Here is a 12,858-nt window from a genome sequence, read left to right on the forward strand (position 1 = left end):
GCGGGGATTGGTTGACTTGAGTTTTCTATTGAAACATTTTCAGGATAGAATTGTTTTTGGTTATGCTGGAAAATGCTACCATTTTTCATTGTTTGACACATGAAAAATGAGAGTCTCACTTGCTTATGACGTACATATATCTCCTCAGAATGGCCTTTGTCATACTTCTCTTTTCTGATGCCCAGTCACTTGTACTTGCCCAGACACTAACCTTCTTAGCTTATACTTCCTAGAGATGAAGTTTTGATTCATGGGTATTGTCAGTCTCCATTGTGCATATCAGAGGGTTGAGAATGTACGATTTTATGAGAGAGTAAGCATTTAAGAGAATTTAGGAATAACTCCTTTGAAAATGATTACTCAAGTATAGGCAGGCTGCAGTGTTAGTTTTTAGAAAAATATTATTCCCTTCTCCAAATAAATGTAAGCAAACAAACCACAAAATATTACCTATATATGTATATTTTCTCTGTGTGTAAAATGAAGTGTGGTATACTAATTGATATTATATAGACATTCTACAACTGCAGACTTTCGTATTTAATGAAAGGTGGCACAGTGGATAGAGTGATGGACCTGAAGTCAGGAACTCATTTTCCTGAGTTTAGATCTGACAGACATTTACTGGCTCTGTAACCCTGAGCAAATCACTCAACCCTGTATGCCTCAGTTCCTCATTGGTAAAACGAGCTGGAGATGGAATTGGCAAAACACTGCAGGATCTTTGCCAAGAAAACTCCAAATGGGGTCATGAAGAGTTGGACACAGCTGAGACAAGTAAATAACAACGACAACAATAACCATGATTGTGATGATCAAAACCTCTTCAAGCAACTTATATTTATATAATATTTTAAGGCACATCAGTGCAAAACACACAAATTTCTTAACTACATACCCTTTCTTCTAGGTTATGGGGTTCTTAACCTGGGACTTGTGGACATATTTTAAGAGGTCCATGAACTTTCAAGAGAAAAAAATGACCTCTTTATTGCAATATAATTGGTCTCCTTTGCAATCCTGTATCTTTTATTAATTTAAAAATATTATTCAAAAAAGATGTCCTTTAGTTTTGCCATACTGCCAGAGGGATCTGTGACACAAAAAATGTTAAGAACTCCTAAGGGAAAAAATGTAAACTCCTCTTTTTAGCATAAAAAGAACACCACCTGACTCCTACTTACCTTTCCAAACTTACTGGATGTTAACACCCCAACCCTGCCCTCACTCATGCCTGGTACTTGGTAATCCAGTCAAGTTGGTTTTCTCTCTTATCCTCACAAAGAATACTCCATGAAGAGGATGTTCCATCTTAGTCCCTCTTCCTTCTGCTTCTGAATCTGAGATCCTCTCTTCCTTTAAGGTCATCTTCTGCATGGATCCTTTCTTGATCCCCTCAACTACTGGTGGCCTTCTTTCCAAACTACCTTTTATTTCAATGATTATTATTCACTTTATCTTTACATGTTTGTATATTATTGTCTCCATCATTAGAATGTAGGCTCCTTGCAACCAGGGATTCTTTCATTCTTTGTGCTTTTATCCCTGGGCTGTAGGATAGGGCCTGGCACATCATAGGCGCTTAGTTGATTGATGGGTACTGAACCTTTGCTTTCCTTGGTAAAAGGAACTGTTAGATGAGGTACTTTACTAGGACAAGAAGATACCTTCTTTACCACTTATGATTTGAGAGGTGATTGGAGAACTAAGAGACTAAGTGACCCAGCTAGTACTTGTCAGAGACCAGGATTGGAGCCAGGACCTCTGTAGTACTGTAGGCTGCTTCTCAGAAATTCATGCTGCTTTTAATTCTGAGAGAAATGATAGGATGTCCTCTTGACTGTCTTCTTGACTAAAAAGTAGATAAATTTAGTTCTAGTATAGTTCAAGTGTGGCCTAATGCAAAAGTGATCAATGGACTCTTGACCTTTCAACATTCTTTACAGTCTTAGGGTTCTTTGATTCTATTATTCTAAGCTTCATTGGTGAAGAGGTGAACGGAATGTTTAGTGAAGGCTGGAGTGGAAGACTGAGGGACATCAGATTAGGGATAGCGTAGTCAAGTGAAAAGGTCTTTTAGCACATCTTCTAGTTGATTGATCTCATAAAATGGACAACTATAAAGACCCATGTGGCAACTAATCACTAGACTTTATGGAGTTAGCTGTTGAGGAGAATAATATGCTCGAGGTGAGTTATAGAGGATGTGGCCGTAAATAATCACTTCCTGAAGGAAGTGCTCTCATTTGGGATTTGTGGCTTATATTTGACTTTTGCATCAAACCTACCTTCCTTCCTTCCTTCCGTGAATCTGGAAAAAAATTAAGGCGAATGAACATGAATTTTTGGTTGTCACTCTTTTATATAGAATAAAACTAGGCAAATAATCATTGCTCTACATGCCATGTATTTCCATTGTTTTTGTCATCTTACCTCCCTCACTGTACTCTTATCTTCTTAAATCATGGCTAGAGTGATGTAAATATATGAATCCTGGTTCACCCACCCCACTTAGATTTAGAGTAATCCTTGAGATCCTCAACCATGTTTACTAAATAACAAATGGCTAATCCAGAATTATATAGCAACCAGTGACAGCTGATTATAATCTGGATCATTTGTGAACTTCTATACTACCTCCATACCTCAAAATCTTTTAATACCCTCTCTTTTTCTTCTTTTCCCTTGTTTTTGAGGAGGAGGCAGTCTGCCTTCTTACTGAAGCTAACCTATACTTGGAATACCATCCCCTGCCTTGAGAATGAACAAAACCCCACTTACAAATGTGTAGTCAAGCAAAACAAATTTCCCACATTGACTGTGTCCAAAAAAAATGTATGTCTCATTCTGTGTTCTGAATTTTCTACTTTTCTATCAGGATGTTAATAGCATGTTTCATCATTAATCCTTTGGAATTCTGGTTGGTTATTATGCTGATCCTTAATTCTTTCAACATCTTACTGTAATATTGATGTATAAATTTTTCTTCTGTTCTTCACTCTATATCAATTCACACAAATCATTAAAGGTTTTTCTGAAACCATCCCCTTAATTATTTCTTATAGCACAGTAGGATGCCATCACCTTTATATACTGTAACTTGTTCATCCATTCCCCAGTTGATGAGCACTCACAACAGATTCCCATTCTTTGCGACCTCAAAAAGAGCTATGAATATTGCTGTACATTTGCAGTTTAGTTTGCTTTGCTTAGGAATAATTCCTCCTTTAATCTGCTTAGGATATCATCTTGCCTAGGTACAGGACCTCTTCTAGAGCTCTACCAGGGTGTTTGATCCCCTTTGCTGCCTCCCTGCCTCCCTTTTGCTGACTTGAGCTGAAAAGATGACTGACTTTTTTTTTTTAAAATTCCCCATTTTTTTGATTTTTTTGGGGGTTTTTTTTTTTTTTTTTGGGTGGGAGAGTTCATGGTACTGCTTCCTATTGTTCTGCCCTCTTGGCTTCTGTCTAATTCATCCATGATCATTCCTATTTACTAGCTCTTTTACCTGAGTATGTAAATAAACTCAAGTCTTCCCCACTCTCCCCAGATACTTTCCTTTGACATTGCTGCCCTTTCAAAAGTTATTTATCATGTACTCTCTTTGTGTTTTCTTTTAAACCTCTGCATGGAGTGGTCTACATTTGCTTACCACTTCCTTATTCCTCAACCTTTTGCAGTTGGACTTTCACCCTCACCACTTCAGAAAAGAAACTATTCTAAGGCAAAAGAAGTGAACTGTGATTTGAACCCTGGTCCCCTTGTTTGTCGTTTATTCTCAAAGGGGTGCCATGACATCAGGGAGGTGACGCCTTGACATGCAAGTAAATTGGATTTAAGTGAAGAAAGGCTGTGCAAAATCACCAGCCTTACTCTTTCCTCCGGAGCCGTCTGGGTCCAGTGGCAGGATATAGTGGCCTCCTAACTCCAAGTTGAATGCTCATTCCACTATCACACCATTCTCTCTTAACAGTTTTGTTTATTTGTTTGACTTCACTCTCACTCCATGCACATGATTAAAAATCTATCTCTACTCCTAGCTTCTGTCATCCCTCTTTATATTTTAATACCTTGATGCCAAAGTTTTGTGGATTTTATTAGAATCTCCTATAATTTTTCCTTTCCTGTAGTAATTAAGATATTGAAGCAGTCATCTTCTGTAGCCTCTCCCCTACTTATTCTTTGTGTCTTTTTCTAGAGTCAGAAGTGCACTGAATTATCCAAAAGACTTAAAATCTTTTTAAGAAATTGGTATAAGAATAAATAGTGAGAGAGGAAGATGAGAGGTGGCTTACCAGGGAATAAATTAGTGAAGGCTTACTGTGTGGTATAGAGGGGAACGAGACTGGACATAGGAGTTTGAGTTTTAGTCCTGGCTTACTGTGTGACCTTGTGCAGTCAGTGAGTCTCAGGCCTTTGCCATTTGTTTCACCTGTAAAATGAAGAGTTTGGATTGGATGATCAGAGTTCCTTTTTAGCACTAAGATTAAGTAATTCTTTCTTTTTCTTCTTTTTTTTTTTTTGCCTTTTGGAGGGCAATTGGGGTAAGTAACTTGCTTAAGGTTACACGGCTAGTTTTTTTTTTTGTGTGTGTGTGTGGGTCTTAAGTGTGTGAGGTGGGAACTGAACTCAGGTCCTCCTGACTCTGGGGCCAGCGCTTTACTCACTGCGCCACCTAGCCTCCCCGTAATTCTTTCTTCTGTCCCCATTTTAACCAGGGAGTAAAACTCCCTACAAATATTTGAGCACCTCTTTGGTGAAAGGTCCTGTGCCACTAATTGCCTGTTTAAAAGGTTCACTTGTTGCCATGGCAGGCACAAAATACTGTGTATGTTGCTTAAAACCTCTCTATGGAGGATAGTCTCTACTTTAGAGTAGCTATGAAGAAAGAAAAAGAAGGAAATTATATGAAGAACATTTTTTCTTTATTTTTCTCAAACTATTGATGGAGAAGGAAAAATACGTTAGTAAATAGTAGTGAAAGTATTATCTCTTTCCTTCATAAAAGTCCTTTGAAGATTCTTCATTGAGTGAAGGTGATGCTTAGTGACTAAATTTAGTATTTAAATGTAGTAAACTAAATCAGTGGTCTATAAGCTTTGGCAGGTTTGGCCAAGCTGAAAAAGTTTCAAGTGTGTTAACAGGGGTAGGATTGAATCTGCTGTCTGAAGACCATCCTAGTTAAGTAGAGAGAAAGCCCACTCCTAGTAGTTGGGTTACTAAGTGATGAATTCTATGTCCATGACCACTCATGAGTGAAACAAAGAAAAAACCTAGTCTTTATTACTGTGTATTCCCCTTCCATAATCATAGTGACAGAAAATTGTCAGGGACACTAATGAACTGTTGTTGGAATTGTGAACTGATCCAGCCATTTTGGAGAGCAATTTGGAACTATGTGTAAAGGGCAGTAAAAGTCTATACTATTTGATCCAGTAGTACCTCTGTTAGGTCTGTATCCTAAAGATTTCAAAAAAGGGAAAAGGACTTATTTGTCCATAAATATTTATAGCGGCTCTTTTTATGGTGGCTAAGAATTGGAAATTTAAGGGATGCCCATTAATTGGGGAATGGCTGAAGAAGTAGTATATGATTGTAAGAAAACATTATTGTGGTATAAGAAATGACAGACAGGAATATTTTCAGAAAAACCTGTAAAGATGTACATGAACTGATAGAAAGTGAAGTGAGCAGAACCAGGAGAACATTGTACACAGTAACAGCAATATTATATGATGAATAACTGTGAATAACTTGGCCTTTCTCAGCAATACAGTTATCCAAGAAAATCCCAAAGGATTATCCCAATTGCGAAGGATTCGGGATGAAAAATGCTATCTGCCTCCAGAGAAAGAACTCATGTTGTCTGAATCTAGACTGAAGCATATTTTGTCACTGTCTCCCTCCCTCCTTCCCTCCCTCCCTCCTTCCCTCCCTCCTTCCCTCGTTTCTGTCTTGCACAAAATGACTAATATGGAAATGTATAATCCATAATAATCCATATAAGATTACTTGCTGTCTCAGGGAGGGAGCAATAGAATTTGGAACTCAAAAATTAAAAAAATGTTAAAATTGTTTTTATATGTAGATGGGGGAAAAATAAAATATTATTAAGAAAGGAAAATGGTCAGAGAAACAGTTGTCAGTTTAACTGTTGTCATTGTAAATGTAAAATTTTTGTCCAGTGATGAATGGACATATTATTGGATGAATAGAACTATACCAGTCTCCTAATAAATAAAAAAGAAAATAAAGGGAAGTTGCAGCTAATTGGAAAAATGACTCACAGGCTTCCCTTGGAGATGCAAACAAATTGTTTGCTAGGGCAGGGGTGATAGTCTGAGAGAACTGGGATTGAAGGTCACAATGTGAATGAACATCAAGATTTGGAAAAGGAAGGCTGAGGGAGAATTGGAAAGCCAATAGATTATGGTCAGATAAGGTGATTTTGTAATTCCTGAACATGGAGGTGGTGCCTTTCTAGATGATGGCAAACTCTAGGGTATGATTATCTTTGTGTGTAGCTGAGGTGGAGTGGAGCAGTAGGTCATGGGGAGCAATTATGTTGAAGAACTGAGTATTTAAGGTGCTTGAGAGGGAGTCAGTATGAATGTTGAAGTTCTCAAATATGACGGTAGGAATTAGAGAAAAGAGAAAATTTGTACAGGTAAAAAATTACCAGGTACTGAAGTCATTGAGAAAGGAATGAAAATGACTTGGAGGTCTATAGCCAACAGCTTACCAGGATATTGAATGGGAATGTATGAATTGCATGAGCCTCAAAGGAGGAGAGGTTAGTGAGTGATGGAAGTAAGGGGAGAACCTAGAAGTGGCAATGGGTACTTAAAGGGTATTCCAACTCCCCTGCCTCAGTTAGTAAGTAAGCAGAGAGGAATGAGTGAGAAAGGGTGGCCAGGGAGGCTTGTGTCATCAGTGCAGAGTCTGATTTCAGTAATAACTACAAGATGGAAGGAGTGGGAAAGGAAAAGCTTTAGGATGAAGGCAAATTTGTTGCTGTGAAGCAGGCATTCCTGAGGACATAGTAGAAGGAGTGGGTGGCATTTGGTTGGAACTTTGGGGTGGAAGGTTGAGGGGAATGGAAGTGGTGGAAGGAGGGAATGGGTGGTGGAAGGAGGATGATGGCATTTGGGTGATGACCTACAGGGGTTCAGAATCACTGGGATGTGTAGAGTATAACCAGGTATGAGAGTGTTCATCACTGAGTAAAAGGTGCTGTTCCTCTTCCTAAAGGAGGCTGACAATGTAGAGCACAAGATGAAAATGGTCAGATGGGAGACCACATTTTACTATGTCTTTTCACTCCAAAGGCTGGAGATTAGGTAGGAAACTGTGCAGCAGTAGATTGATTTTCTTATTCCCTCCAGGGACAAGTGCAAGAGGAGGTGGAAGGTCTAGGGTCAAGAGGAAGGTTGCTTCTCTTTGCACTAGAGGTTCACTACATCCTGGTTGGGAGATCAGGCTGGCAGCAGGAGGTGGAATTTGCCTTTTGGCACAAATGGAAGTTGCTCCAGTAACCTCTGGGAGTCCAGTCAGAGAAAGGTCTCAGACAAAGGTCTGATTTCTCTTCTCCTGAAGGTGTATCTGGTGCAACAGGAAGGTATCTATTAGTCTGACTTATTGTGATAATTTATTGGTACTGATAATTGGGAAGTGGCAAAAAGCAAAGATTGGCCTTGATCATAAATTTCTGCAAAGTTAAAATGGTATGAAATAGTACCCACAAGGAGAGAGGCAGGAGAGCCTAAAATGTGTGACTGACAAAGGAGTTAGTGGGCTTGTCCCATAGACTCCGTTGTGCTATGCTGTTCATCCATATTGTGCTTATAGTCAAGGAGTTCCCAAGTACTGCAGTTATGCAGAGTTACTGTTCTATTAGGCCAAGAGAATGCTGCAGATACATTTTAGGATTTTAGGAAAGGATTTGATAAAAAGTCTGTCTTGCTACTTTTGTTGAAAATATGTAGAGCTGTGTGCTGGGGGATACTGCAGTTGGGTGGATTAAAAAAATGGTTGGATGACTAAATCTAAAGAGAAGTCATTAATGATTCAAATGTCATCTTGGAAGGAGGTCTCTGGTGGAATGCTCCTAGGTATTTGTGTTTGACATCCTGTTTAACATTTTTATCAGTGAGTTGGACAAAGACATGGGTTGCATGCTTATCAGGAATATTTTTCCTTATTCAGAGCTTCATGGCTCATCTTTGATTTTTACATTGCATTTTTTTCCATCTTAAAAGTGCCATGTGATATTTTAAGAAATTAATGTAATTGAGCATGAATTTTTTGGTACCTTTTGAGAAATTACTTGTACACCTTGGGGGATAGTAAAATCAGGCTAAGAACTATTTCCCTAAATACCATATGAATTTCACCAACCAGCAAGTATTATTTATTAAGCACCCATTGTGTGTTAGACATCACACTAAATACAGGTGATACTAAATACAGTAAAGTACCAAGAAGATGGAGAATCATTTATGATTTCTGTTTACATTTTTTTTTGTCATATGTCTCAAAACTAACACACCAGAAGATTTGGTTATGATTCAAAAAGATCTTGTCAGGCTAGAACATTAATTTGAGTTGAATAGGATGAAAAGTAGAATATATGAAAAGTCTTAGTGAAGATTACAACCATAAAACTGTACTTTGGGAACATGGGTAAACATACAATGTATGAAAAATGCATATAAAATCTTATACTTTTGAGAGTGATTTTTCAAACTCAAGTACAAGATGTGGGGTATAGCTAGATAACAGTTTTGTCTGGAAAAAAGTCTGGAAATTTTGGTGAGTTGCAGGCTCAGTATGAGTTAACAGTATGTGTCATAATGGCAACAAACAAAAGCTAGTGTGGTCTTGGGTTACATTAAACGTTAAAATAGATGTGCTAGTCTTTTTGTAGTATTCTCTGTTTAGACCATGTTTGAAGCATGATATTCCATTCTGGGCACATCATTTTAGTCAAGGCATTGATAAAAGCATCCATTGGAGGTCACTTAGGGAGGTTGCCTTGAAGTCCCTCAACCAATGCAAGTTGATAGCTTCTCAGCAACTTTATAATTTTAAAGAGTTGCCTAGAGTATTGACTTGCCCACTAAAAGTAAAGACTAGCTCAGAACCATTGTATGTCAAAAATGAGACTTGAACCTAGAGACCTGGCCTCAAGGCTTTCTGTCTATCTATCTTCTATACTACATTACTTTTAATAATTGTGAACGTATTTTAAAGATCTGAAGAAAATCCGCATAAAAAAATTTGTTTTGCTATTCATTGGTGTTTCCTTTTGTGTATTCAGAATTGAGTTTTCTGTCCCTCCTGAGTTGACTTCTTTTATCTATCTTCTGAATGCTTTGAAATCTGCTTTCTGAGTATCTAAAGTACATGTCACACCATAAAGAAACAAGAAGAAAAACCTGCTCATTCACAATTATGCCTAGGCAGAATGATTTTATATTAAATACATGCATGTGATGTTACTGTTTTTTAGTATTTGACCAGTAAGGTCCCATGAAAAAGTCAGAGTAGTGATGATATGGAATAATCAATAATATGATTTGTCTTAAAATAATTTAATTACTGAGTTTTCCTCAATAGTTGTTTTTTTCCCCTCTCACCATTAGATACCAGTGTCTTTTAATTATGGCAAACTCACTGTATGTTTTTCTTTTTCCAGGAAGCCTTTGAAGATGCCTTTGAAAATCTCCCATTGTAAGTACAACATATTTCTTAAAAAGTGAACTTTATGATGATTCTTTAAATAAGAAATAGGTTTTATTTCTACCTTTGTTCATTGTAATGGTTGCTGTGATGGTGTAGGTAGGATTGGGAAGGAATATTCACTTAATCCACAGTTTAAGACCTACTTCTTTACAGAGTAGTGGTAATTAAACAAAGAATTGTTTTGAAATATAGAATTCTTATTGTGTCAGCTATGTGAGAGATGCCTTTTACATTTGTCTATACAAAGTATAGGTTTACTTAGCTAATGAGTCTATAGGTCCTGAGTACAGAAAATGATATATGTTGATAGTTCTAGTTCAGTGGAATGCCAATTCCTCCTTCATTCTTCCTTTCCTGCACATAGGTAACATTTACAGTGTTGGCCATTGGGGCACATTAGGCTGGCATGCTGTGGAAGAACTGTCAAGTATGAGGAGGCACACAGCCCCCTGTGCTGGTGCTTTCCTATGTCAGGGGCACTGCTAGATACTATGTCGCCAAGTCAATGCCTTAAGTTACATATGAAACAAAGAAACCTTTATGCTCTTGATGACTTAAGTGGATGATAAAAGGGTGCTGTCTATGGCATCACTTTCTTCCCTGTCCCTTGTAATCCTATCTTCTCTGTAGGCTAGGAACTTCCCATCTGAAATTTTGTCCCCACCAAAGCCTAGAACATTTTCTGCTTCAGATTTTGACGATTTCCTCAGAGCTGGCCATAGCCTATCACACCATAAAGGACATAAATAGTTAAAACAAAAGGTAGACTGCTCATCTAGCAAAAATGAGGGAAAACAGATGAAGACCCTGAAATTTGTTTGAAATATTAAAAGGGCTGGATAAAGGTTTTTATTGTATTTGGTAGATTCTTTGTGGGGAATTTATGGAAAACCAGACATGAATCGTGCAAAATGTATGTGATATAGACTAGTGAAGTGAAAACCTAAATTAGCAAGTTCGTGGATCCATTAAAGTATATATACTTCTTAACTTTTGCTAAAATTCAGTCTGTTTTCATGATTTATACTCTTGTTATTTTGATTTCTGAAATGCAAGCAAAACAAACCAAAAAACCCCCTGAACAGTCAAAATAAATGTTACAGTTCACGTGTTTTTCTTATAACTGAGGTTCTCACTTAGATCCTGTGCTCTTAGTTTGAACACAATTCTATTAGTGCTAGTAATTTTGTTTTTCAGGTTATAGTGGATTAGGTATGGCAAATTAAAGGGTTGAGGACTGCTAGAGGCAGATGCTCTGACAAGCAGAAAGAAGTGATAGTTGAGAAGATCTAGAGCTGTATGGCACTTCAGAGGTCATCCAGTCCAAACCCTTCATTTGACAGATAAGATCAACTGAGTTCTAGGGAAGTTACGGAGATTTAGACTCAAGTCCTTTACCTCTCAAGGCAACCTTCTTTCCTACCTTCTCATTTTATCTCATCTGTAGTGATAGAGTAAGTGGAGTTAAAAAGGCTCCTATTTGACAGATCTTTTATGCCTAACATGTAACATGTTTATTTTGAATCTTCACTTTTTTTCTTTTGAAGAATCATATTGTTTTAGTCCCTTAGCATCCCATTTGGTTGTTGTCTCTGAACAGCATGCTAATTTTAGCCTTAGCCCATTCTAGATTTGAGCTATAACAAACCTACTAACTTTATGGTTAGAATGCTTTTGAGTAGGTTCTGATGTTTAGGGTAGAGTTTGGGAGGGAGTATAAGATGTGTATTGGAATGAATTGTCTCTTATGCCTAGATTCCCCGTGCCTTCAGTTTGGTAGTCCATGGTGAAGGTGGGTAATAAAGATGGGAGGATATATGAATGTCAGTGGTAGAGTATTCCTGGTAGAGTGGTATTCTTGGAAAGTTTTGGAAAAAGGAAGATTATAAGCCTCCTAAGACCTAGGAGCCTTGACGAGAATGGGGGAAGAGTTATAAAAATAGCCTTTAAAAAATCACAGTGCTTTGGTAAATTTGGTGTAGGGACAACCTTCCCTACCTCAATAACCCTTGAAGTCATCATAGTGTTGCAGTCCATTTTGATAATTGATGTTTTTTCATGATGCCCTTGAATCAGCAAGGAAAATACAATATGCTGTGCTTCAGAAGAGAGGAGAGCATGCCACATCTTAAAAGAATTTACATCCAAAAGGGTTTTTAAGATTTTAATTTATGCCTTAGAAGGCATAAATTCTTTTGGATAATGCATCTCGTGATATTGCACATATTTTTGAAATTGCATTATTGCTAAATGGGGATTTAGTTTTATGTTGTAACTTGTATGGCTGGTTTTAAGTAAATTTTCAGCTAATATAGCCTGTTTCCTGAAGTAGACATTTCAAGGGATGGAGCAGTTGCTATTTTTGGGAAAATACATGTATTCATGTGTATATGTGTGTGTAGTTTTAGGAGATAGGGAGAGAAGGGACTGGATGTCAGTTTGAATTACTCTGTTTTCTGGGTCCTGGGGACAGTTTTATTGTACATGATAATTCTTTTTATCCTCTTTCAGATTTGGGTACTGTAGAGTATGCTTTAGGCTGAGGATCATGAAAGTTGAGCTGGGTTTGGGAAAGTTGAATTAAATATGAGGTTTGAAAGTTTAGGCACTCCCTAAATAAGCTTAGGTAATTTTATTTTATACACACTTTTAGTTTGTATTCCCTGGAGTGTTATTTCTGAATTTATATGTATTCTGTATTCCTTATGAATAAATCCAAGAAAACATCTTTTTATAGTCCAGCATGTGTGAGGAAGGAGTGAATGACAGAATTGGCATCCATTTATGGTGGCTTAGCAGAAGAGGAAAAGATGAGTAGAGATTAGATGCGGTAGGTCTTTGTACTGAGGGGTGGGGTTAAAGTGACTCAGAGACCAAGGTCAGGATCCTTGATTCCTTGATTTGGGGTTCTGAGATCAGAGAAATTTAGAGACAACTGCATAGAGAATACTCTGGGGCCAAGGGCAAAGGGGCTTCAGGACTGGTTTCAAGGAGAAGTTGGAATCCATCATAGTTTAATTCAGCACTTCTTAAACTGTGGGTCACAACCTTGTGACCCACAGTTTAAGAAGTGCTGAAGGAGTTGTGAGTGGAAAAAGTTTAAGAAGGTCTGGT

General features: G+C 37.7%; 1 protein-coding gene across 1 annotated transcript in view; it reads left to right on the plus strand.

The window, feature by feature from the left end:
* The window catches only part of TTC39B (tetratricopeptide repeat domain 39B), a 133,381-nt gene that overhangs the window by 35,913 nt on the left and 84,610 nt on the right, over positions 1-12,858 (plus strand). Inside the window, exon 2 of the mRNA XM_069090681.1 lies at positions 9,698-9,732. Within this exon, the coding sequence (XP_068946782.1) occupies positions 9,698-9,732 (35 nt within the window). The remainder of the gene's footprint in view (positions 1-9,697; positions 9,733-12,858) is intronic.

Source organism: Petaurus breviceps, unplaced genomic scaffold (assembly GCF_028583685.1).
Source record: "Petaurus breviceps papuanus isolate PSGF00001 unplaced genomic scaffold, PetGlider_PUasm1.0 187, whole genome shotgun sequence".
In the NCBI taxonomy this organism is placed as follows: domain Eukaryota; kingdom Metazoa; phylum Chordata; class Mammalia; order Diprotodontia; family Petauridae; genus Petaurus; species Petaurus breviceps.